The following is a 23,503-nucleotide window of genomic DNA, read 5'->3' on the forward strand; positions in this document are numbered from 1 at the left end:
TACTGCTTCAGACCACGCATCAATGAAACCCCTTATGGTTCCCGTGTGAGGCTCTCGTGTAGAAATCATATTTGAACTGAGGAACAAAGGACAGTCTTTACTCTATGTATCTTCACAGGTGCTGAAATACACATACGAGTTCAGATTCAAGGGCTCCTCGAGATAATTTTGTTTGAAGATAGAGGCATTGGGGTGACAGTGAGAGAACGTCTCATAGGCGAATTCTATTTTATTTTGCATAAGAGGGTGCCATTGTTGGTCAGTTGTAGTCATGGGAACGAGTTCTCAATTTACAACTCAGTCCAAGCTCCTTCAAAATGTAAGCACAACCACATTAGGCACCTAAGAATACCCACTAATTTACAATAATATTTTTCTTGCATTCTCACATGGCCCCTGAGAATGCAGTTGGAAATTACAGGACAACACAAGACCACCCATTTGTTTAAATTTCTTGGCTCCTATAAATGAAGATTAAGCAAGCTCCTTTCACAATAAATAATCACCAAAAGCTTAAAAATTTTCCCTTTTCTTCGAAAAAATTACTGATCAACCAACCGGAGTTGAAAATTGGCAGAAACTATAAGACACCGAAAGAGAAATATAATACCAACCTCGAATCCTTGTGTGAAGTAAGCAAGACCTCAGTCGGTCATTGGAATAGGGAACCAACAATAGGTCCAAGAAACTAAGATGAACACCATTATTGTTGATATGGGTCTAGGATTTGGAATGCTAACGGAAGTAGGAAGAGCACTATAATCTTCATGGTGGGTCCTCTTGCTGTTGTTGTTGTTTGCTTGAATTTCCATAGGCTTTCTTGAACATGGGGATACATTCAATCGATTCAGAGTCAATAAAGAGGTTTGGGTGAATGCGGGTCTATTTGTAATTATCATGAAGTGCCTATGTGGCACGTGATTATTAGCAAGCTGTAAAATGCATTTTATAGCTGACCGGCCGAAGCTTTTCTATTCTAATTTCCTCTTCTGTTTATGTCATTGGGGGACGGCAGTTTAGGGATATTGGGCCGCGCAGCTCACTAACGGAGGGATGTTAGCTATGCAAGTCAATCCCCACTAACGGAGGGATGGCTCTTTTTCCTCCATATCCGTCCATGTTCATCCCACGTTATACGCCGTCGTATTTTTATTTAGGGTTTAAGCCTATTTAGAGCGTCTCTCTCTCTCTCTCTCTAAGACATGAAATGAAGGGTATACCTACTCCTACCACCACCTTTATATATTTTGTTCTTCCCGAGCCGATCCACGAGCTGCAGGGAGGCAGATTCCATTCCATTACCCAGACACTTTGATCTTCTTTTGCAATTCATAGATCGGTCCGATCTAGTTTTGATATAACACTCCCTTTTCTGTATTTGAACCCCCGCCGCCCAAAAAACAAAAGGTATCCATCTCTGTCCCATCTTTATGCCATAGGAGAAGAGTGCCTCCCGCTGGTATATGCTGCGTGTTCTTCTTCTTTTCAAGTGCTTTTTCTTTTCTCTTCAGTTCTTGAATTTTGGAGAATATGGTGGTGGGCATGGCGCAGCTTCAGCTTCGTTACTCTGCTTCTTCTATTCCCAGGCAATACCAATACTGCCGCAACGTCTCCGATGATCATCGCTTTGGTGCTACTTCTATTTCTTTTCCATTTTCTTCTTCGTCATCTCAAAACTGCTCCCTTCATCCGATCCACAAGAATCTCTCCAAACCCTACATCTTGGGTGGGAAATCCGAGCTTCCCTTCGCCGGAGGCGGAGATCGCAACAATGGGGTTGGACACGGCGGCGGAGGCGGCGATCATGGAGGCTCCAGTGGAGATGGGAATGATTTCGGAGATCCATCATCATCTTCTGGGGCTGGTTTTGGGATTCTGGGTCTTTTTCTAAACGGATGGAGATCCAGGGTTGCAGCCGATCCCCAGTTCCCTTTTAAGGTTCTCATGGAGGAATTGGTGGGAGTCACCGCTTGTGTTCTCGGGGACATGGCATCCCGTCCCAACTTTGGTCTCAACGAGCTTGACTTTGTTTTCTCCACGCTCGTTGTCGGATCCATATTGAACTTCACTCTTATGTATCTTTTGGCACCAACCCTGTCTGCATCGTCCGCTAATCTCCCTTCCATCTTTGCCAGTTGTCCCACGAGCCATATGTTTGAACCGGGTGCCTATACCGTTTTCAATCGGTTTGGGACGTTTGTGTACAAAGGTGTAGTCTTTGCTGCGGTTGGGTTCGCCGCGGGGCTTGTGGGGACTGCCCTCTCAAACGCGTTGATCAGTCTAAGGAAGAAGATGGACCCCAATTTCGAGACTCCAAACAAGGCTCCTCCGACGCTTTTAAATGCACTCACTTGGGCCGCTCACATGGGTATTAGTAGCAACTTCAGGTACCAAACTTTGAATGGGATCGAGTTTGTGCTGGCTAAGGGGCTGCCTCCTTTGGCGTTCAAGTCCTCGGTGGTGGTTCTCAGATGCTTAAACAATGTTCTTGGAGGTATGTCATTTGTGATTCTGGCCAGGATGACGGGGTCACAGAGCGTTGGGGAAGCAAAGCCGGTTGCAGGAGAGGTTGGGTCCGTCCCAGAGAAGGAGAAGTTGATTGATGGGGCCGAGCATATCCAGAGCAATCCGTCGACTTGCAAGTGATGTATTCCAATTGGGTTCATCTTCATTTCAGCCTTTTTGGCTCTGCTTTTTTTTTTTTTTTTAATTAGGCATGTTTTTAGAATTTTCCTATCAATTTGCGTATGTTCCTAACTTCGGCTTTGCTTTGGGGCCCATCCCGATCATGATAATAATTTAGTGAGTAATAAGAACTTCAATCTTATTTCTAGCTTGCTTTTCATGGAAATGGCAGCCCCAACTCAATGTGTTGTACATGTTTCACGTATTAGATTTCTTGTTGCATTGGAATTTGTCAGTTTCATTTCTTAAAGAAATGGGCGGTGTTGTTCAAATTTTCTGATCACTGATGAAAATGAAGATTTTACTCATAATACTCCATACTTCACACTAGCACAAGACCGTTGCTGATTGTTACTTATATTAAAATATAATATTTTAATATTTCATCTTAAAATTCAAAATTCTATACTACCAAACCCAAACCGAACCATGTTCTAGTGAACACATTTCGACCTCATACCTGCCCAATCAGATTAGCGGCAAATAGAGGGGGACGACGAAGCTATTCGAAGAATTCCTTTTTCTTCATCTCTCATAGAAGTCCTTTTGTCTGAACATGATGTGTTTAAATCAGAATTGTCCAAACGACCTGACAATCAATGGTCAACGCACAATTCTCTTCCTACGGGCAGTTCAGCCAATTTGATTACCATAAGGGAATGGTAACAGAATAAAAAATATATATATATAAAATAAAGATACTATCTGTCTTTACAGGAAACCTCTACCTCCTCGCATATTTCTGTGGAAAAATTCCTTGATGACAACCCTTTTGCACTGAATCTCTTATAAGATTCTTATGGGTAAGTTTTGCCTAGCACGGGCACCCAAGTTTACGTGTTGGAAGATGACTGTGCTAACTACATACGTGTTGGAAGATGAACATGCTAACCATATAATCGAATGCAGGTGCATGCACCAGTAAATTATGCATCTGACAGCCTCTGGTGCAGAATTGCAGTAAGGTGTGTGCAAGCAAACTAACTTGGTGAACGTTAATCACAAATTAGCAAACACCAGTCCAATTGCAAGCCCACAACTGCTCTTCCGTATGTCCAAGCTTACTGCTCTCTTGATCATTCACCAAAGCTTGGGATTAATATCCTCCCCCCACCCCCCCCCCCCCCCCCCCGCCACCACCACACAAGCAAACCCCATCACATGGTCCAGACCCGTGTAGTCAATTCCTGCAAGTATTGCTCCAACTGCAGATATTGGAGCAGTAAATCCGATCATGGCAGTAGCTGCAAGGGACCCATGCCAGCTATCAGTAGCCCCAAATATGCAGCTAGCCACAGCTGCACCCCGAGGGAACCCATGTAGAGAAACAGGAAGGACAATGTACCAACCAAGTCCAGGAGCTTTTGGTGCAGCCACTCCAAGTGCAAGACCCTCAGCAAATGCATGAAGGGCCACTGCTCCACATGACATGAAGGATTGAAGGGTGTGAATACTCAATGGAAAAACTGTTAGTGTAGGCAACTTATTTGCAGACGCTCTTCTTGACCTGCAATCTCCAATGCACAAGAGCTTGCAACATGGACAAATGCAGTTCCTGTTGCCAGCAGTAATATAAGAGACATAAATCCCATTTTTGAAGACGAGAAGCTGCAGTGGTCGCCAGGCAGCAAGGACTAAGGCAATGCCAGAAGCTACACCTATTAGAAGAGCATGCTAAAGATGGAAAGCAAGAGCAAACACAACAAGAGTGATTCCACCAAGCAACGGCCCGAGACCAAAAAGTAGAGAAACAAAGAAGCCAGAAGCATCCTCTGAGCTGAAGCACAGAAATTACATCAAGCCAAAAGAAAATGGTAAATGCAACCACAACTGGTTTAAGGAATGTTTTCATTCAATCGCAGGATCAGATATTATATATCTATTGTGCCAAGCAAAAACCAGTTTCAGTTGTATTAAGAACATCACATGGCTTCACCTGAGCCATAAGACTTAGGATTCAGATGGATAAAATGCAATTATATAATGTTCACTACAAAGTTTGTCATCTTATGCCAAACTCATCTATGTGTTAATCAGAATTCACATGCGGCGGAACCGAACTCTAAACTGTATGATAAAGCCCCCAAAAGCCTTTTGACGAAGAAACTACTTAATGATATCATATATAAGAGGACAAATGATATCATATAAGATGACAGAGAACCACGTCAGTGCATGAAACAGAGAACAAATGAATCGTACAAATTAAAATGTAGTGCAGGCTTGTAGAACAAGCAGTTTACAGATAATTGATAAGCTTCAAGACTTGGTGCCAGCTTGTAGTGTTGTTAGTTATCTTCTAATTTATTTTCTTGCTGCTGTACTGTCTTCAAGTAATGCAATGATTAAGATGATGCAGTGCATAATAATTGTCTATCAGTTTTTTCACAAAAAGATGTAAATTCTAGGCGTATCTTCTCTTCAACACAGATAATTACAGAATAAACTCACTTGTAGTCATGGCTGAAACCCTGAAACAAAGTGCTAAGAGCTTCCATAAATGCTACAGAAAGTGTAGCTGCTGATGCAACCTGGGATGAAGATGCTTACTCGAACCAAAAAAGGCAGAAGAAACTACAATTATCTTTCAGTACATTGGAAACTACAAGCAAAATGCAACACACACGCACATGTTCCAAAGCTATTTAACTAGTTTTTCTCTTAATTTGCTCTTAAACTTATATTTTATTAAGGCAGGCAAGAAGGGAAGCATAGCAGAGGATACAAGCATGGATCCAAAATTCCGATTCAGTCCAAATTTCAAAGTCCCTAACAAATTGTATAAACTTAATTAGAAGGCAACTACAAATGCTTAAGAACCTCAACTAACTAAGCCAATATCTCAAATGAAAAATGATTTGACTACAAAAGCATATGAAAGTCTATGGACAACGGAGATAATATGTTAATAATCATTGTTGCCAAATGCCAGAAAAGTTGGGAGACAACGTATAGTGATAGTAGCAGTATGATAGGCACGGCTCTGATACATAACTAAGAAGTACCAAAAGGCCAGTGAAAATTGAATCATAGATAATGCAAGAAAAGACGCAGGAATGAAACTCATCAAGTTATTGTTGCTGACAGCTAAAACCAATGCTGGAGATGTTGCTTTTTCTAACTGTATTTTTACATCAGGCGATGTGGCTTCAAAGTGCATAGCATCTCTCTCCGTGGGTTTAATCTTGTTGATATCTTTTCGTTACACTCGAGGTAAAAAGGCTTGCTGTAGAAAACTACTAATTATTAATTTATAGAATATAGATTTTTATAAAGATATCAAAGCGGTTTCTTGGCCAACCTTCTAGTGATACACGAGTTAAAGAAAAGTGAAAATATGTTTTCTTGGTTCGGTAACAAAAATGTATTGGCTAACACAAAAACTAAACCACGTTTCTGAAAGCCTATTGTTGAAAATGAGTACTGAAGTTTCAACTTTCAATGATCCAACCAAATAGGTAGTAGTTTAGTGAGGAACATTACCTTAAATGCATCAGGTAGAACCTCTGCAACAACCATCCAAATCATACATCCAGCAGCAAACCCGTACATAAAGGCAATAACTTAATAAATGCATCAGCACATATGAATGAAGGCACTGCTACAATAGGCTGCAAAAAATACCAAAATGCATTGAGTTAACAGATATCCAAACTGAAACTTATATTTAATTATTAATTCATTGAAAAGTTACACATGCACCTAATGAATCTTGAACCACACCCTCAACCTCTATCCATCATAGTAGGACGAAATGCCATTTGAATTTAATATATATGTTTGACTGACTCATGTTTTTAAACCACTCGAAACAAAACCAAATTCATCTACTTTAGTTGAGCATCAACTGAAACAAGACAAACCTATTAAAGTCTCCTGCTTTTCTAACCAAAATGAAGATCAAATGTCTCATAGCCTCATAAATGGCAAAGAATCAGTCTATCAAGAATAAAAGATCAGCCCTGGCCCAATGTAGGACATAATTTCGGTTTGCACAAGATAACTATTTGGAAGAACTTTAAATCCTGTCTGCTTCAAACATCTTAAGCATTGTCAGATCCCACTCACAAGCTCCAATATTATAAATGGACTGGTCCTCAGGTTCAGCTCATTTACTAGCATCAACTCAGCTGCCAAGCAGACAGATTTCTATTTTCAAAACAAATCAAATGACTGAGCTCTTAGACAAATAGAAACCAATTAATCGCTCATATGGGGTTTAGGTTAGACTCGTTAAGTAGAAAATCTAAACCCCTCCACCTTCACCAAATCAAACATCATGTGGAAACATTAAGATGCTCAAGATCTTTCGTGAACATAGAGATTCTACTCTTTATCCATATAAACACACTAATCTTACACAACAAACTGTAAGGGATCCTGTAAAAAGCACTGCATACAGCCAGAATGCTGGAAAAATTTTCATTTTTTTTCCTTCTGGCACCTATCATTTATCTTGTATTTTTCTTCATGTGAAGAGTAGTGTATGACCAATTTTATCTCAGAATGCTTTTTTCCTTCACAAAATGGATATATTCAAAAACATAATCATATGATACGTAATTACACTCCATAACATGGCATTCTGCGGAGAAACACCTCTTGATGAAAGCAACATACTCAGCTAATCCCTCAGGTATGTTGTGCACGGCAATAGCCAAAGTTACCAAAATACCTTGAGATAACCCCTTTGAGACAGCAAATGAAACACCAACACCAGAGCCCTCTCCAAATGAATGAGGTGTCATTATTCCAATAACAAGAATGACTTTAGCTGAAAGGTGATGTTAGGCATAATATTTTCTTACAACTCCCTATATGTTAAAGGGAGAAACCACAACTTAGACAGACACAAGCATATGTATCACAAAAAAACCGTTAGTTTGTTTGCTTAGAGAAATAATCAATTAGTCGAGTTGGATTGGGTCATAAATAAAATATTTGGAAACCCTATGAATTACTTTTTAGGGTGCCCCAAAATACATGTTTAGATTGTACCGAATATATAAATAAATTAAAGATGCGTCTCTCTTGGGAAAAATCGACACAATTTAGATATATCTCTATTCGGATTCTTTGCATGACATATCTGATACTAACAAAGTTTGGCTTCTTGTTACTTGCATAAACTTGCCCTCATTAAGAAAACTAATCCAGCATATTTACTTAGATTCGAAGTGGTACTGGATAAAAGTAACACGAGTTTATACACACAACGCAACATAAATCTTTAACGTAAAAGGGCAACAAATACTGATGAGAGAAATGGAAGAGTAAAGACGTTACCTTTTTACAGAGCCAAACGAATATTCCAGCAGCTAAAATCCCAATCACTACCCAATTTCCAGCATCTTGCACTTGCTGCCCCTCCTCTATCAGATCGAAACTAGCAGCCAACATGACACCAGCAGCCATTCCATTGCATAACCCAGCCCACTGTGGATCGAGTTCAGAAGAATGGGATTGCACCTAAACCTGTGGCAGCTGCCATTGCCAATGTAAATAATGCAGCTGTTGACACCGAAACTTTGCTGCTTCCACTCTTCCTCGCCCCCAGTACATTATTAGTATACTCAAAACTGAAGTAACTCTCTGTACCAGTACCATCTATAATATTCCTTCCGACATTTTTGTGTGAAGCGGCTCTTATCTTTCCTAAGATCTCGTATTCGACCTCTGCTGTAGCATGACCAAAGAACAATATGGAAGAGAACAGTGAAAACAAGAGCACTTGCTTAACTCTCAACCGCATTTTCGTTCATAAAAATATCACGAAAGAATCGCCCATAATCTTAAGTGGCCCACAATGTATCCTCGGATATTATTTGAACGCAGTGATATTTTTATGAGACGACTAAGCCCAAGTCACCACCGAACAATGCTCCTCACGCATGCGGCTACTGAAAATACAATTCAGGAAAGAGCAAAAACTCTATTTTTTTTTTTTTTTTTCTCTTTTAGTAAGAATGAACTCGGAAGCCCATCTGGGTGCAGCAATTTGAACCCCCGCAGTCCTTATTGGATGTCTAACTTGAACAGCAGCATTGGCTACGGAAGGATATCTAGTAGATTTCCAAAATGGGGGGAATCGTTGACAGAGTTACTACCAAAACAGCAACATTATAGGATTTGCATGATGCTGAGGCTCCAAATTACCTACACCTTCAAACAAAGGGGGCAGGTTTGATAAGCGAAACATGACAAAACAACTAACCAGCTTAGAGGCAACCGAGAATCATGGATATCGTGTAAATATATGTAGATATATTACTGCAGAATAAGATTTTACGCCGTCGAAGATATTCCACAAAGAAATATATGATCTTTCTATGCAGAATTCAACGGAAATACTCACAATGTCATAAAAGAAGTACTCACAAATTACCGACACCTTGGTATTTATGAATATATCCTAATCCTTTGATGAATTTAAATTGGCACAAATAATAAAGTACATAATTTAACCAACAATTTAAGTTACAAACAGGACGTCGTCAACTCAATAGCACCTTGTTTCTTCACTCGGAAATAGGAATAGGACAGGGACTCCATATTACTACCATCATTATCGATGCATATAAATTAACAAGAACTGATAAGGTCATGTTTGGTTAACAAATTATAAAAATAAATAAATAAATAAAAACAGCTCTCAGAGTTTTCTTAAAAAATTCAACTTAAATTTAAACGTTTTGAATCAAATTTTATACGAATTATAATGTTTAATAATCAATCATAATTTTATATTTACAAATATTAAAGCTATATTTAGTTAGTCACAAACTATTCACTAGTTTTTTACTACCATCTATTACTTTTTCATTATTATTCACAAATCATCTAAAATCACATCAATAACTAAACGTAGCCTAAATGAAACAAATTAATAAATGTGAAGTTCTACTACTGGCTTTGTGCATAAAGGAAACCGGTATGCTTGAAGTGGACTATATTGAAGCTCTGGCTGCATTAAGTAGCTCAAAGATAATCTTAAATTTAGGTATCTTTGGACTGATTTTGGAAAAGAATTTATTGATTGTTATTGAAGCTATTGGATAAAGATGACCTAATTTCTCAAGGTAGGGGCCTTTGATTGTAGAAATTCGGCTCCTCCTTCACCAGTTTGAGGATTATGAAGTGATCCATGTTGGAAGCCAAGATAATGAGGCAGCTCACTTGCTTGTAAGACGTGCTAGGTTAGTGGAAGATACAATATAGTGATGACATCAATGCCTTTAGTGTTATTCTTGATACAAGCCTATGGTATACAAACTCCACACACTCTATTTGACAAAAATAAAATAAAATAAAGGTAAAATCCACTATTAAAATATAATTTTTTCATGAAAATCTAGGTTTAGTCACTTTTTCTGAAATGAATACGTCGAACTTACGTATTTTAATATTATAAATATCATTTCTCTATTTTTTCTAGAGTTTTATTAGATGCCTCTTATGTAAATTGCATGTCTTTGTACGCGTATGAATGAAATATGTTGTGTTATTGAAAAAAAAGGAAGCGAACTGGATACCAATCTGGTTGAATTCATCTCGTAGTGACTTGTGATGCAATCTTTTTTATTTACCATTTATTTTGAAATATAAAAGGTGCATATTTCCTGCAAAGTTATTGCCATCTCCTTCCGGAATTGTGCATTCCTGTTTTCTACTTGGTGAAAGTTGTCTGATTTAAAAATAAATAAATTGTACGATTTTCTCTCAAACAACCCATCCATCCATTCCTTCAAACATAATTATTTCCAATTCCAAACCCCGGGTTTCAGATTCCTTTTTTTCTATTTAAATAAAAATAAAAATAAAAACAGAAAAAGGTGATTCGGTTGGATAAATCACACTAGTCATCCTGAATTGGGCTTGTAATTTTTTTTTTCAAACATTTTTTAAATCCCCTTCAACATTATAAAATAAATAAATTACAAACTCATTAAAAAAATACTCTTAATTATTAAATAAAAATAAATAATAAAAAACCAACCCGCGTTGGATTTTCTCGGTAAGACTGGTATTATCCAATTACATATTTCTGCCTACGGAAGAGTTAGGACTCAGCTTTTACAATTTCTACTTACCAATACTAATATGCAGTGAGGACAGACAGGGCACCATCCTGGAAACAGGAAACTAAAGACATGCGAGTTTTGTCCACTGAAATTGTTCGTTTTAAGCTTTTCTGGACTGCGTGACTCGATTTGTATATTAATGGAATTCACATATACTGCACTTTCTTTCTTTGTTCGAACACTTGCTCTCTGCTGTCACTCTGACTGGCTAGATATACAAGTCGTTTCGCAATTGTATTATTGCTAGTTTAAACCAAATTCATCTGTTTTATTTATTTATTTTTTTTGGCAAGTCATCTCAGAACTTTCAGACGGGAAATTGAGGTGGTTTCCTCTTCTAAGGAAATTTGTAATTGAGCAGTTGCATATCCAAGTCTTAACACGAATTAGGACCTACATCTTTAAATTATTTATGGCCAAAATTTAGTCTGCTCTTTCCTAGATTCCAGAGGCGGAGATTATCTTTTAGGAAAATGCTACCTATATTTACAATTTTAGGCACATAACCATACGTATACTGAAATGATGAAGATTTTGAAATTTGAAATTGGAATTTTTTTTAAAAAAAGCAGAAGAAGATAAACCTGATGAAATGTGGCTGCCACTCAATATGTATAATGTTGTGTGTACTTGTGGCACTACTCTATTTTTCTTTTATAAGTATTCCAGAGGAGATTACTCTCATAACAATAATCAATAGGTATCAATGTCGCATGTACATACTACAAATGGGGGTAATTATCAGTCTTTCATACCGATCAATGCTGATGTCCCATTACCCATTCAAACTCAAAACATAGTTCAATGTAAGGTGAAAAGAAAAAACGACTTTTTTTAAAGTTAATTAATACTTCGGGTACCAAAACATACCTTTGATGCCCTCTGGATCAGGTTCAAAACCTAAATTCTGATAGAACTCCACAACTGGAATGACAATTGAAGAGAAGTAAGACTACAAGCTTTAAATACCACACAAGACAACTTATCCAAAAAAAAAAATACCACATAAGACAAACGGAACAGTAACTGAGATGCTCCAAGTTAAAACATAGTTGCAAATGTTAGAAAAGGACCAACACCAAAAGGGTAGGATGATATCAGGGAGGAATTGGAAGCAGGAAATACATGTTTCACATATGCCAGAGACAGGACTTCATAATCTCTAATTTATTGGAGAAAAAATAGGAAGAAAAGAGAGAGAGAGACACCATTTAAGGGCTAAGGCCAATGCCCAATGACAGATGGCTAGCACTGGCAGACAGGCTAATCGATCTATACATTTACAATTCTACCACAATGAACGAACACAAACATGAATCTGTAAAGCTTCTAATACCTTGACTATCGGCAAAGAGTGTTATATTTCCAATATCCCTCTGCAGAAGAGCTCTTATTAGCATTTCAACAAGGGCCTTACCAAGACCTTGTCCCTGAATGATAAAACACTATTAGACCAATATTTTTTCTGATTATTACACTCAAATGATGCTTGGGTGCATGAAGACATGGGTCCCAACTCCAAGAATGCCCTTAATTTGTCATCAATGAATCAGAAACAAAACTGAAACACCAGAATAATACTTTGCTGGGATTCAAAACATTAGAGTAGTTGTGATTTGAATTGCAGTTATTCTATCAAACCTGAATTCCCAGTTTCATATCAACAGAGGAGACATTTTTCCTCAATTAAATATTACCATTATTCACAGTCTTGTGACAAAAAAGATACCTGGTAGCTTGGATCAACGAGGACATCCCAAATTGTAGCGTTGAAGGCATGATCTGATGTGGCACGAGCCATGCCAATTAGCTTCTTTTGGTCACTCCCTTCTGTCAAATAACTTCTCCAAGTACACTAAGATGTTCATCAAGTAGTTTTAGATGTAGTAATAAGCGTGAACAAAGCTTAACATGGCCAACCATATGAAATAGGAGGATAATGCAACAATGCCAATTTTACTATTTACCTGATCCAGGTGATTTCTTAATAGAATGCAGTGTGGCTACCATGTAGCTGTTTTTCAAAGCTGCAGCTAATTTTGACAGTGGTCTCCGAGGCCAGCCCACCTATTAAAAGGCATGATAAATTGGGGTTTTATGGTTTGACTATCACTAAAAGATTTTAACAGAACTAATGACCATCAATTCTTCAAAGTCGAGAAAAAGTATACACATTTTCACACATTTGTTTTTCCTTTTGATGCGTATAATCATATTTTATAAGTATATATAAATCAATTACTGGATGAAAGGAACATCAATGCATAACCAATATCTAAAAGTTCTGTAATTCAAAGCAATAGTTGGGTGTCTAGCCCACAAATATTCATAAACATATTAAATAAATAGCCTTCCGTAAAGATCAATCAGCCAAGTTACAATATAAAAACAACGCAAACAAAAATCCCAAGCCTTGGTATATATTTCACAGAGGACTGAGTATATCAGCCCTGATCCATGGAATATGTCACAAAATCACTCAACACCACCAATAGGTACATACATGCCTACAAATGCATAAGTACACATAAAATACAAGCCCCACAGGCATATGGCTTCTAGTTCTTCCATGTTAATATGCAACAGAGTTAACAAGATATGGGTGTGGAGAAAAGCTATCAACGATGGTCTATATTACCTTATCGCATAGGGCTTGAAGATCATACACATCAACATCTCCACCTGAGGAGAATATTATTTGTTCCACTGCCCCATTCGGTTCAGTCTTCTCAGTAAGAACAAACTCTTGAGGCAAAGGTTCCTCCTCTTCCTGGGGTGCAGAGGGCGTTTCAATGACTTGTGTGGTATTGTTCTTTAAAAAGCTGATACAAGAATCAAGTGAAGAACCTTTAAAATGAAATTAAAGTAACAAGGCAGTAAGCATAATCAAGTCTAACAACAAGTGCCTCTATGCGTAACGTCAAGAATTTTGACAAAAACCTTCATAAATTCCAAGCTAAGAAGTCTATGTGGCCGTTTAATATCATTGTAGGAGAAAGTGTGGTGTATCCACCTATTACAATTTATAAGCTAGTCAAGGGCACGAAACAATCTGAAAGACGACAATTTTACTACCTGTTCGAAAATCTTTCCTTCTTATAACATAAAAGAAAAAAGTTTTTGTGTACAGGAGGAAGCAATCCGGCCAGTTAATTGATCACCCGAATAAAAAGTAAGTTCCCTAGAGTACTAGTTTTTTGTACTAGGCAAATGACAAAACAAGATTCATATATGCTAAACGAGTATATATCTCCATAAATAAGTGCATTACCCAGATTTAATGGACTCCCAAAAGCCAGCCCTGAGTCGTAAACTCTCATGCTTCCTTCGTCCTGAAAGGACTTAAACATATTTAACCAAAAAGAAAACACATACATATGTATATACATAGACAGAGAAAGTTACACAACAGCCCATCTATCTTCTACAAGAAAGTTGCAAAAACGGGGGCAAAGTGTACATTACCTCGGTCAAGGCCATAGTTTAGGTTGTGAGGAAACAATAACCTATCAGACATTTGACAATGGAAATCAAATGAAACAAGTGGGCACCTGACAAATACATATGGAGAGGAAATTTCTTATTTTAATTTCTCCGAAACCCTAACCATACATTTAAAAGTCACTGTACAAGAAACCCAGAAAAGATTATCTCGGATTTCAGATTCCAACCGAATAAACGAAACTTTGAATATGAAAAGGATAGAAAAAATTGCAAGAGCTGTGGTACGTACGGAGAGGAGGGAGGAGCTGCGTTGCGGGTTAGCATTTTCCGGTGGCCAAGCTGTCTTTGTTGCTATACTTGTTACAGTGTGGACTGTGTAGCGAAGGGGTGGATATATACGATATGATTACAGTGTATAAATACCGCACACTCTTAACGCCGCCACCTCCCAAAGAGACCGATGGTCTACCGAACCATTTGAACCGATGGATTTTATAAATCTTTTATCTTTATATTATATATATATATATAAAATGACTATGTAACATAATTTTATTATTTTAATAATTTTTTTATATTTTTCCATTAACTTCAACGACATTGCTCTAAACGTCCGTATACTGTGAATATAACTTTTTAGCTCATAGACTCTTTAAAATCTTGGAAACCAAAATGACATGGAATCGAATATAAAAAGTTAGATTTTCGACTATTTAGCATTTTTCACAATTTTTCAAACAGTCAAACATATGCTTAATAAAAACTATAAGAAAACATGAAAATGGAAAGAATCCAGAAAACAAAATATACATGTGAGTGTTTCGAGGCAGATCCCAGTACAGTGACAGGCTCGTGAGGTGGCGAAAAACTCAAAATCGGAGTTGCAAGTTTCATTCAACTGCTTGAAGGCTGTTCCACGAGTCATGGTGGCAGTCATGGTTTGGATGAATACTCTCAGGTTAGTTCCTTTTCCTTCTTTGAATTCTCAGCCTCTAGGTCTAAATCTCAACCTCTTGTTCCCACACACACACACACACAGTGGGTACCTTCTCTATTTAGTTTTGGCATTTAAAAAGCCTGAGATCGTTGTCTCTCTTATAAGTTTTTCTCCAGAAGCTCCTTTCGAAGAACAACTTCCTCGAAAAGCTTATAAGCATAAGTACTCCCTTTTTATCGCCGTTTCATTGGGACAAAGAATGAGACTTAAGGGAATGGAATGACAATTGCTTCATGACGGTGTTTATCACGGCCTCTGAAGCTCTCTGCAGAGCAAAGATGGTAGTGGAAGTAGCCACCTTCGACCGGCTTCGACGGAGTAGTCGTCGTTTCCTGCTTGCCTTGAGATTGACCTCTAGAAGGAATCGGATGGTGGTGCGCTGCATATGTTTCATTCAAGTGAGAAGGTCACGACAAATTTGGACAGCAATCTCTGCTCAGTCACCACAGCCTTGATGCGAACCACCGTACCTACACCACTCTCATGATGCCAACCACCGGGAACCACGTTGAAGTCAACCATGTTTTGCTTCTCAAAAACAGAGCAAGTTCTTGCTCAAATCCTCCACTGAGCCACCCTTTCGTCGGCCTCTCATTGGGTTCTGAACTTTGTTGCCGCCACTGGTGATCTTTTTCGAGGAGCCCTACACTGTGTTTTCCACCAACCTCCATCCCTTTGGCCTCTAGCCCTATGTTTTCTGCCACTTGTGATCTTATCCTTCATCTTTCCTTTTTTTTCTTTCTCTGTTGCTTTTTCAGATAACATGTATATATCAATGTTTTTAAAATAATTACATTTATGCCATTTGATGTTATAATTTATAGCCAATTATATGAGATGGTTTTTTATGTTATAATTTATAGCCGATTATATGGGATAGTTTTTTATGTTATAATTTATAGCTAATTATATGAGATAGTTTTTTTTTTTTTTCCACGTGGGTTTAATATTAAGGGTGGATTTGATCTTATTTTTTGAAATATTATGGGCTATGGTCGATTTTCACGAGAGCCTTCATTAAATTAAACTTGTTTCTGAGTTCAGGGCTTGACTTATTTCTTGTGTTAGCCCAAAAATTATTAAATGTATTAATTTATATTATTTAGTAGAATTTTATTTACAATTTGATTTTAGTAGCAAATAGTAAGTGTCTAATCTTGTATGTTAAATACTTAAAAGTTTATTGTTTGAAATGAACCTTTAAGGTTATTTTTTTTAGTTATATCTATGTGATTAAAATTATATTTGTAACACGAAAGAATATGTTAAGAATATTTAAATCGTAGGGATATTATTAAATGTCTTGTGAAGTTGAATACTTATCTTAATTAAAGGAAAGTAAGCATATTTTAAGAGAGAGAGTTTTCACGACCTATTTTATGGAAGTTTAAAGTAGTCAAATTATTCTATTTTTTTAAAATATGTTATTAGTATTTTAAATATTATTTGACTATGTTCTTCTTTATGAATTCGATTAAGTAAATATTGAGGAATTTATAAGGTGATGGCGTTTTAGGGTTAAAAGAATTTTAGGCTTTGAGGAATTAAAATAGGCTATTTGAGTGTTTCAATTATAAATACATGATAATTGTTTAATTGGAGATTTACTTAGAGTACATGAATTTTTATAGGTGAGGATTGATATTCGTTGGCACTATTATGAGTAAATTCATAAAAGTTAAGAAGCACATATAAGCGGGGTTCATATACTAACTTTGCACAAAGAAATTAAATGAGATTGACTATAAAAATATGCACATTTACTTGTTTTAAAATTTAAAAAAAAAAAAAAATTGAAAACGACCTCAGATGTTTGTTTACATGTGCATAAATTCTATATATGAGAAAATATTTTCTGTCATGACTGGTACATGAGTTAATTTTGTATATTTTATTTTCTGAACTGAGAAAAGAGCGAATACGAGATTTTTTTTTGAAAAATGTTGCTTTGATTCAATAAACACGTTATGATTCATGAGATCTAAAAGTTTTGTTGTGATTAAATGAAGGTGTTTTCATTCTATTTATTTTGAACAACTTTCATAAAACTGTGGGCGATGTTGGATCGTCATCCTAGAATCAAAATTATCCCAAACAACTTTCATAAAATTATGGATAATGTTTATTTATAAGACCGTTATAGCTTCTATTAGTGCTCTTTTTTATAATATATCACAACATGTAATTATTTATAAATTATATAAAAATTACATCGTTATTTATATAATTAACTGAAAGTGTTATATCCTTATTAATAAAAAATTAGTTCTTAACAAAATAATAAATAAATATAAACTAAGCAAACTTGTATTGCACGTTGCTTTCACCTAGTATGTGTAAAGTGGTTATCTAACAGAATTTGTTAGTTTAACGGTTTTTCTTATTTTACCCATTAAAATTAACGCTGTTAGTTGCATGAATTATAATAAAATTAATTGCTTTCCTGCATGATTTCAGTAATCACAGACCCACCCCTCCCTCTCTCTTCTTAAAAGTTCTTATTTTTTTTAATCTCTCTCTCCCCAATCACTTATGAATAAATTCATAGTTATCAAAGTTCATGCAGCATGCATCAATCCTGGAACCCATGCATTGATAATCATTTACTTAGGAGATATATTAGATATATATATATATATATTTTTATTATATATATATATTCTATTATATATATATATGAAATTTTATATAAATTATAATTTATATATAAATTTATTTATGAGATTTAAAATTGCTATTCATTCCTTATATAAACAAAGAGAAATGTAAAATAATTAAATTTAAATCTATTTACCAACTACATTTTCGAATAAAATTATTCCAATAAAATATTATTTATTTATCAATTTAAATTCATTATGAAACATTAAAATCAAATAATAATATCTTATAAAAACTTTGGCATTTTATTTCTTTCTAAAAATTATATCACTTTTTAAAAATAATGGCTTTATTAAATTAAGAAAACATGCTCTGCACTTAACTTTACTGTTAACGGTTTGTCTCCTATGCTGAATAGTTTTGCTTCAAGGTTCCTTTTTTGTTTTTTTGTTTTTTTGTTTTTTTTTTTTTTGTTTCACGTATTTGTTGTTTCCAGCCTTACCCAGGAGCATATGCAGTAGTAAATAATAAGATTTTAATTCTAAATGTTTTAAAATCGATTTAAATCTTTCTTACTATTTGATTTTAGAAATTATATTTTTTTCTAAAAACATTACATTATTAATCAAATTTTTTTCCTTAACAAAAACAATATTGATTCTCAAAAATAATATTTCTATATACTAGGCGAACGTCCCTTGGACATTGTCCAACTACTAGTATATATATTTTAACTGTGAGGAAATGTATTAAATTATTATTTTTTTAATTAAGAAATTTTTTTCTTAATATTTAAGAAATAAAATGCATTTAGTGGAAATCAGTCAATTCTATCTATTGATATAGCTACTCCAATTAAATAATAATGATTGGCTTACTACCATCATTTTACTACTCATTTTATTTATTTTTTTCATTTTTTTTACTTAATAGTTAAGGATGTGACTATTAGTAAAGTTGTATATATTTTTAATTTTTTCTTAATAATTAAGGATGTTAAAAAAATATTTTAAAGAAAATAATAAAAAAAATTTCAAATACACTAGAGCAGTAAATAGGTGGTAAGAAGATAGTAAATATATTGTCATCCCCAACTTAAATATCTAGGAGGGAATCAACTTGCATTGGCCGTATTCGTGTGCTTAGGACCCGTTTGATAATGAAAATGTTTCATCTCATCTCATCATTATAATTTTCTTAAATTTTTACACAAAATATAATAAATAATTCAACATTTTCAAATTCTAAAATAATAATAATATTAAAAATAATATTTTAATAATATTTTTTTTAATTTTCATCTAAAACCATCTCATCTTATCTACTATTCAAACCGCTCCTAAAAGCTCTACAACTGTTTCATCCAAATGAGGTCTCGCTTGGTTATATAGATGATATGAGATGAGAGTTAAAAATTAAATACAATATTGTTAGATTATAATTTTTTTAAATTATTTTTAGTTGAGAATTTGAAAAAAAATGAATTATTTATTATATTTGTGTGATGGTTTGAAAAAAGTAAAATGATTATATGAGATATCATCTCATCTACCAAATCAAACTAGACCTAATTTCTATAATTGATATAAAAAAAAATCTATAATTTATGGAAGGATAGGCAGTATATTTATGAGAGGTTTGGATAATAAATTAAGATGAAATGAGTTAAGATGAAAGTTGAATAAAATATTATTAGAATATTAGTTTTTAATATTATTATTATTTTAAAATTTGAAAATATTGAATTTTTTATTATATTTCGTGTGAAAATTTAAAAAAGTTGTAATGATTAAATGAGATGAAATGAAATGAGTTAAAAAAAAATTTATATTCAAACCTCCCCTTATAATTCTTATCTATCTGTGTTGTCAATAGTAGATTTTCTTAGAATTATGTGGACAAAAATGCTCTCCAATCATTAATGCTAAGGCTTTGCTCAATTGAGAAATAAGGAAAATGTCATTGGTTTTTCGGTCATATGATAACTTTGCACACTACTTTACTACTTTGTCCCGCCATTTGATTCTTTGCATTGTTGATATAGTTTCCAAGCTACATCAAGCCTTCTTTGTTTTGTTTGATAAGTTGGATCTTTTCCAAGACAATGAATAGTATGCTTTCTAAGAAAAGTCCTCTTTTACTTGGTAAATGATTTTATTTATAGTCAATCCACTTGGTGGATGGGTTAAGGGGGAATTATCCTATATGATGCATGAAATTAAGGTCCCATTTGGTTTCACAAATGAAACACAAGTGAAGTGAGTTGGTTTCATATAGATCAAATCATTTATGTATCTGAACAGCTGTCTAAATATATCTTCTCATCTCACTCGATTTTAACCCATCATACTATCTGTTCATTAAGTGAACAATTTCACTTTTTGACCACTGACATGTCCCAGAAGAGAGAGAGAGAGAGAGAAGACACAAAAGTCAGGGCACTGTTGAACCTAGGCTTTTCTCCCTACCTCTCTGCATTCGTTGAACTCCTTGTCTACTTCCATCCACTAGTTTCAACGTTCAACCTTCCTTCTCCATTTTGTTCCTCCTCCATTTCATTTTAGCCTTCCTCAAGTCCAACCCAGCGCGATACCACCAACTCTGTGCCAACACTATATCCCAACCTCCTTTCCTCCATGTGGCCTACACTAGCCCTCCGACTATGAGAATGGGACAAACAAGCAACAAATCGCTATAGAATTTCATACAGAGCAGGCCGCATGGTGGTTGGGATGCCCGCAGTCTTGCAAATCTTAGCCTCTACTACCTCTTTGTTCCCCATATCCCAGGCAGTAAGTGCTTTCTCAAAAATTGTGAAAATACTATTTTCCACGATTGTATGCTTTTGTGACTTTGGCATTGTTGTACAATTGAGATTCCTATACCCTCTGCCCTGTAATTTTGGACTCTATCATCTTTGTATAGATTTTGCAATCTCACAAATAGTCCTTCATTTGATACATTTGACTCCCAATTCCATTACAAATACGGGATGTCGAAATCTATGAAACCCACCACTATCCCTATCTACAAGCATTGCACCTTAGTCCCCAAATCTGTCGTTAACCTCATACCCTAGCCACAACGGGTCCTAAGACGCACTCCTTCCAAGTATGTGATTGCTAACTCAAACTAATTTGTGTGTTTTTCCTGGTGCTTATTTGAGTGTTGTGTCTGCTATTAGGTTCTTATTTGAATATTTTCCGATCTATGTGTTCATGAACTAGTGAATATTATTTGCTTGTTCTTGTTGGTATTCTCATATTCTTTTGGTGTTGATTATACAAATGCGGTTAGGGAAGCCTGTTTTCATGGTCTATTTCTCATCTTCACATATTGTTGCCAACAAACCCCTGAAGTGAGGCCCTCATCTCTATTATTTGCTTGAATTAATAAGTTATTTCTGATTTGAGCTTGGGACTAGATTACTAATTTTCATTCATACTTTATGGTTTTCTCAACCCACTATGGAGTTAATGGATCTCCCTCGAGATGATACTTCATATTGTTTGTGTGTTTTTTCTATTTTTATTTGCATGTTGTGGCTGATATTTGGTTTTTTGAGAGAATATTTTTATGTTTATCAATGATTGTTGCTAACTATTATATTTGTATACTTCTGTTTTTCCATCCCAGGCTATGAATCAGTGTTTCTTGCGTTAATTACATTTGCATTACAGTTGCTAACCATGGACAAAATTCCCACTAACTGATTATCACTATCCATTTTGAATTAGGATTTAATATTAGAATGTTGTAACGCAACATATGGTTGCACAGAGATCAGTATATTCTAGGAATTTTGAATGGTCATCCACAAAGTTGTATTGACTTATCATGAATTGAGGTTTGGGCATTTTGCGCATTATGCTCATTACGTGGAAATTACTTGTTGGTTGATTTTAGATGATCGATGTCCATAGAGAAATCAATAGGCATGTTTTGCCTTCCGGTGGACCATGCATAGGAACAAGGCATTGTGGGTCACTATGTGAGTTTGGGACAAATATTATTACACCAAAACACACAAATGGGGTGCATCCTTATATCCCAGGCAACTCCCCAAATAATCTCTGGTTTGAGGTAACATATTTTCAATATTCTCATACTTCAGTAACTAGAGTTCACTACTTTTGCAGCCACAATAAAATAGAAGCTAATGCGTTAATTATGTACTGTCATTTCTGTGATTGCAATGATGCCTTGGTGTAATGGATGACACCGTGATAGACGTGGTTGTACCAGCTGATGTATGTGAGGCATATCGAAACCAACATGGCGAATTACCCAAAATGTGTTTTGTATATGTTACTTTGATATAAAGTTTACATTTTTCTACACGGGGTGGGAGGGAACAACTCATGATGCTCACCTCTTCCTCCATGGTTGAGTTAATCGGAAGCCCAATTTCCATGGCTAGTCGAGAGTAAACCTCCAATATTATTTAATTTTTTCCAATATTATTTAATTTTATGTACGAATATCTTTTGGAGATTTTTGTTAATGGGTTGGTAATTAACTAGCTTTTGGATGAAATATGTTTAGGTTACTATTATCTACTTGATTCGACTTTTCAATGCACTTAGGAATTTATAACCCCATATTTTAGATAAATATATCACAGGAGTGATCATTATAGCCATCGTTCATTTAATGGGTATATAAAATATATATATTTATATATAACCTTTAGGGGTTGGATCAAGTGGTAAAAGCCTTAGCCTTGGGGTTATGTTCACCCAAAGTCTAAGGTTTCAATCCCCTTGGGTACAAACCATTTATAGGGATTATCAAACTTGAGGATTTTTCCCTTGAAATACCTGATGTGCACTTATGGTAATCTCCTTACCGAGAGCCTGTAAGCCCCTAGGATTAATTGAGACGTTGTTTATGGACACACGGTGCTAATCCAAAAATTTAAGGGGTATAAAGATTGCTTTAATTATTGTCATTCATTAATTTGTCATGTGATTAAATGTACATTTGGTGTGCTGAAATAATAATTTAAAATCTTAAGTTTAATGCCTGCATATACCAGAGTTAGGTTAGGCATCATTGTTACAGTATATTGTGCGCTGTATAACTTTATTAGAAAGATGACTCCAAACGATTAGTTATTCGAGAGACGAAGCATCATGCAGCTCTCTTTGAATACACGTGGGGTTGCAACATGACCACTGAATCAGCCTAAGCTATAGCTGCAATCAGGGATGAGAATGCAATACCTATGTGGGCAAATAGGAGTGGTCATTGAACATCTATTTCAACTGGGCATGTATGTAGTTTTGTTATGGTTGTAATGGTGTAGTTCTTATTGAATTATATAAACATTTTTTAATATTTAATTTTGAATTAGATTGGTGCTTTGAATATTGATATTTCATAAATTTTGTGTAATTCAAATTAAAGAATTTTAGAATAATCTAAAGTTGAGAATTTTAATATCATTGGGCGAGACCTTTAATAGTATATTTGTTATTGATATTTATATTACCATTGGGATTCAAAATTAAATAATTACGGAATATAGGTGATAATTTTTCAACTTAAAACTAGGGGTGCTACCCGCATCATGCGGGGCAGGTGCACCCCTTCCCCGCACCCCGCCCCCGCATCATGCGGGGGATGAAATTTCATCCCGCACCCCGCTCCGGTGCCGGGGGGCGGGGCGAACACCCCATCCGCCCCGCCCCCC

At 35.6% G+C, this 23,503-nt stretch overlaps 2 protein-coding genes and 1 pseudogene across 4 annotated transcripts; 1 reads left to right on the top strand and 2 right to left on the bottom strand.

The window, feature by feature from the left end:
* The first annotated feature begins 1,020 nt into the window (after nucleotides 1-1,020).
* Nucleotides 1,021-2,833, top strand: LOC122275622 (protein RETICULATA-RELATED 3, chloroplastic-like). Its single transcript, XM_043084758.1, has 2 exons — nucleotides 1,021-1,407; nucleotides 1,512-2,833. Exon 2 carries the CDS (start codon nucleotides 1,531-1,533, stop codon nucleotides 2,644-2,646), a length of 1,116 nt encoding a protein of 371 aa, XP_042940692.1. The 5' UTR covers nucleotides 1,021-1,407; nucleotides 1,512-1,530; the 3' UTR covers nucleotides 2,647-2,833.
* Nucleotides 2,834-3,345: 512 nt separating this feature from the next.
* On the bottom strand, nucleotides 3,346-9,307 carry LOC122275623 (annotated as a pseudogene).
* Nucleotides 9,308-11,441: 2,134 nt separating this feature from the next.
* LOC122275624 (probable acetyltransferase TAP2) lies at nucleotides 11,442-14,656 on the bottom strand. 3 transcript variants are annotated; one of them, XM_043084759.1, is made up of 8 exons: nucleotides 14,500-14,656; nucleotides 14,232-14,317; nucleotides 14,038-14,098; nucleotides 13,405-13,588; nucleotides 12,734-12,833; nucleotides 12,496-12,596; nucleotides 12,103-12,196; nucleotides 11,442-11,690 (listed from the first exon to the last, which is right to left on the bottom strand). In XM_043084759.1, the coding sequence occupies exons 1-8, from the start codon at nucleotides 14,532-14,534 to the stop codon at nucleotides 11,611-11,613; spliced, it is 741 nt and encodes a 246-aa protein (XP_042940693.1). In that variant the 5' UTR covers nucleotides 14,535-14,656; the 3' UTR covers nucleotides 11,442-11,610. The 3 variants fall into 3 exon arrangements, with proteins under 3 accessions (XP_042940693.1, XP_042940694.1, XP_042940695.1); XM_043084760.1 differs by having other exon boundaries at nucleotides 14,232-14,272; nucleotides 14,500-14,613; XM_043084761.1 differs by lacking the exon at nucleotides 12,103-12,196.
* Nucleotides 14,657-23,503: the final 8,847 nt, after the last annotated feature.

The sequence above is a fragment of the Carya illinoinensis genome, chromosome 9, assembly GCF_018687715.1.
Source record: "Carya illinoinensis cultivar Pawnee chromosome 9, C.illinoinensisPawnee_v1, whole genome shotgun sequence".
Taxonomy (NCBI): Eukaryota; Viridiplantae; Streptophyta; class Magnoliopsida; order Fagales; family Juglandaceae; genus Carya; species Carya illinoinensis.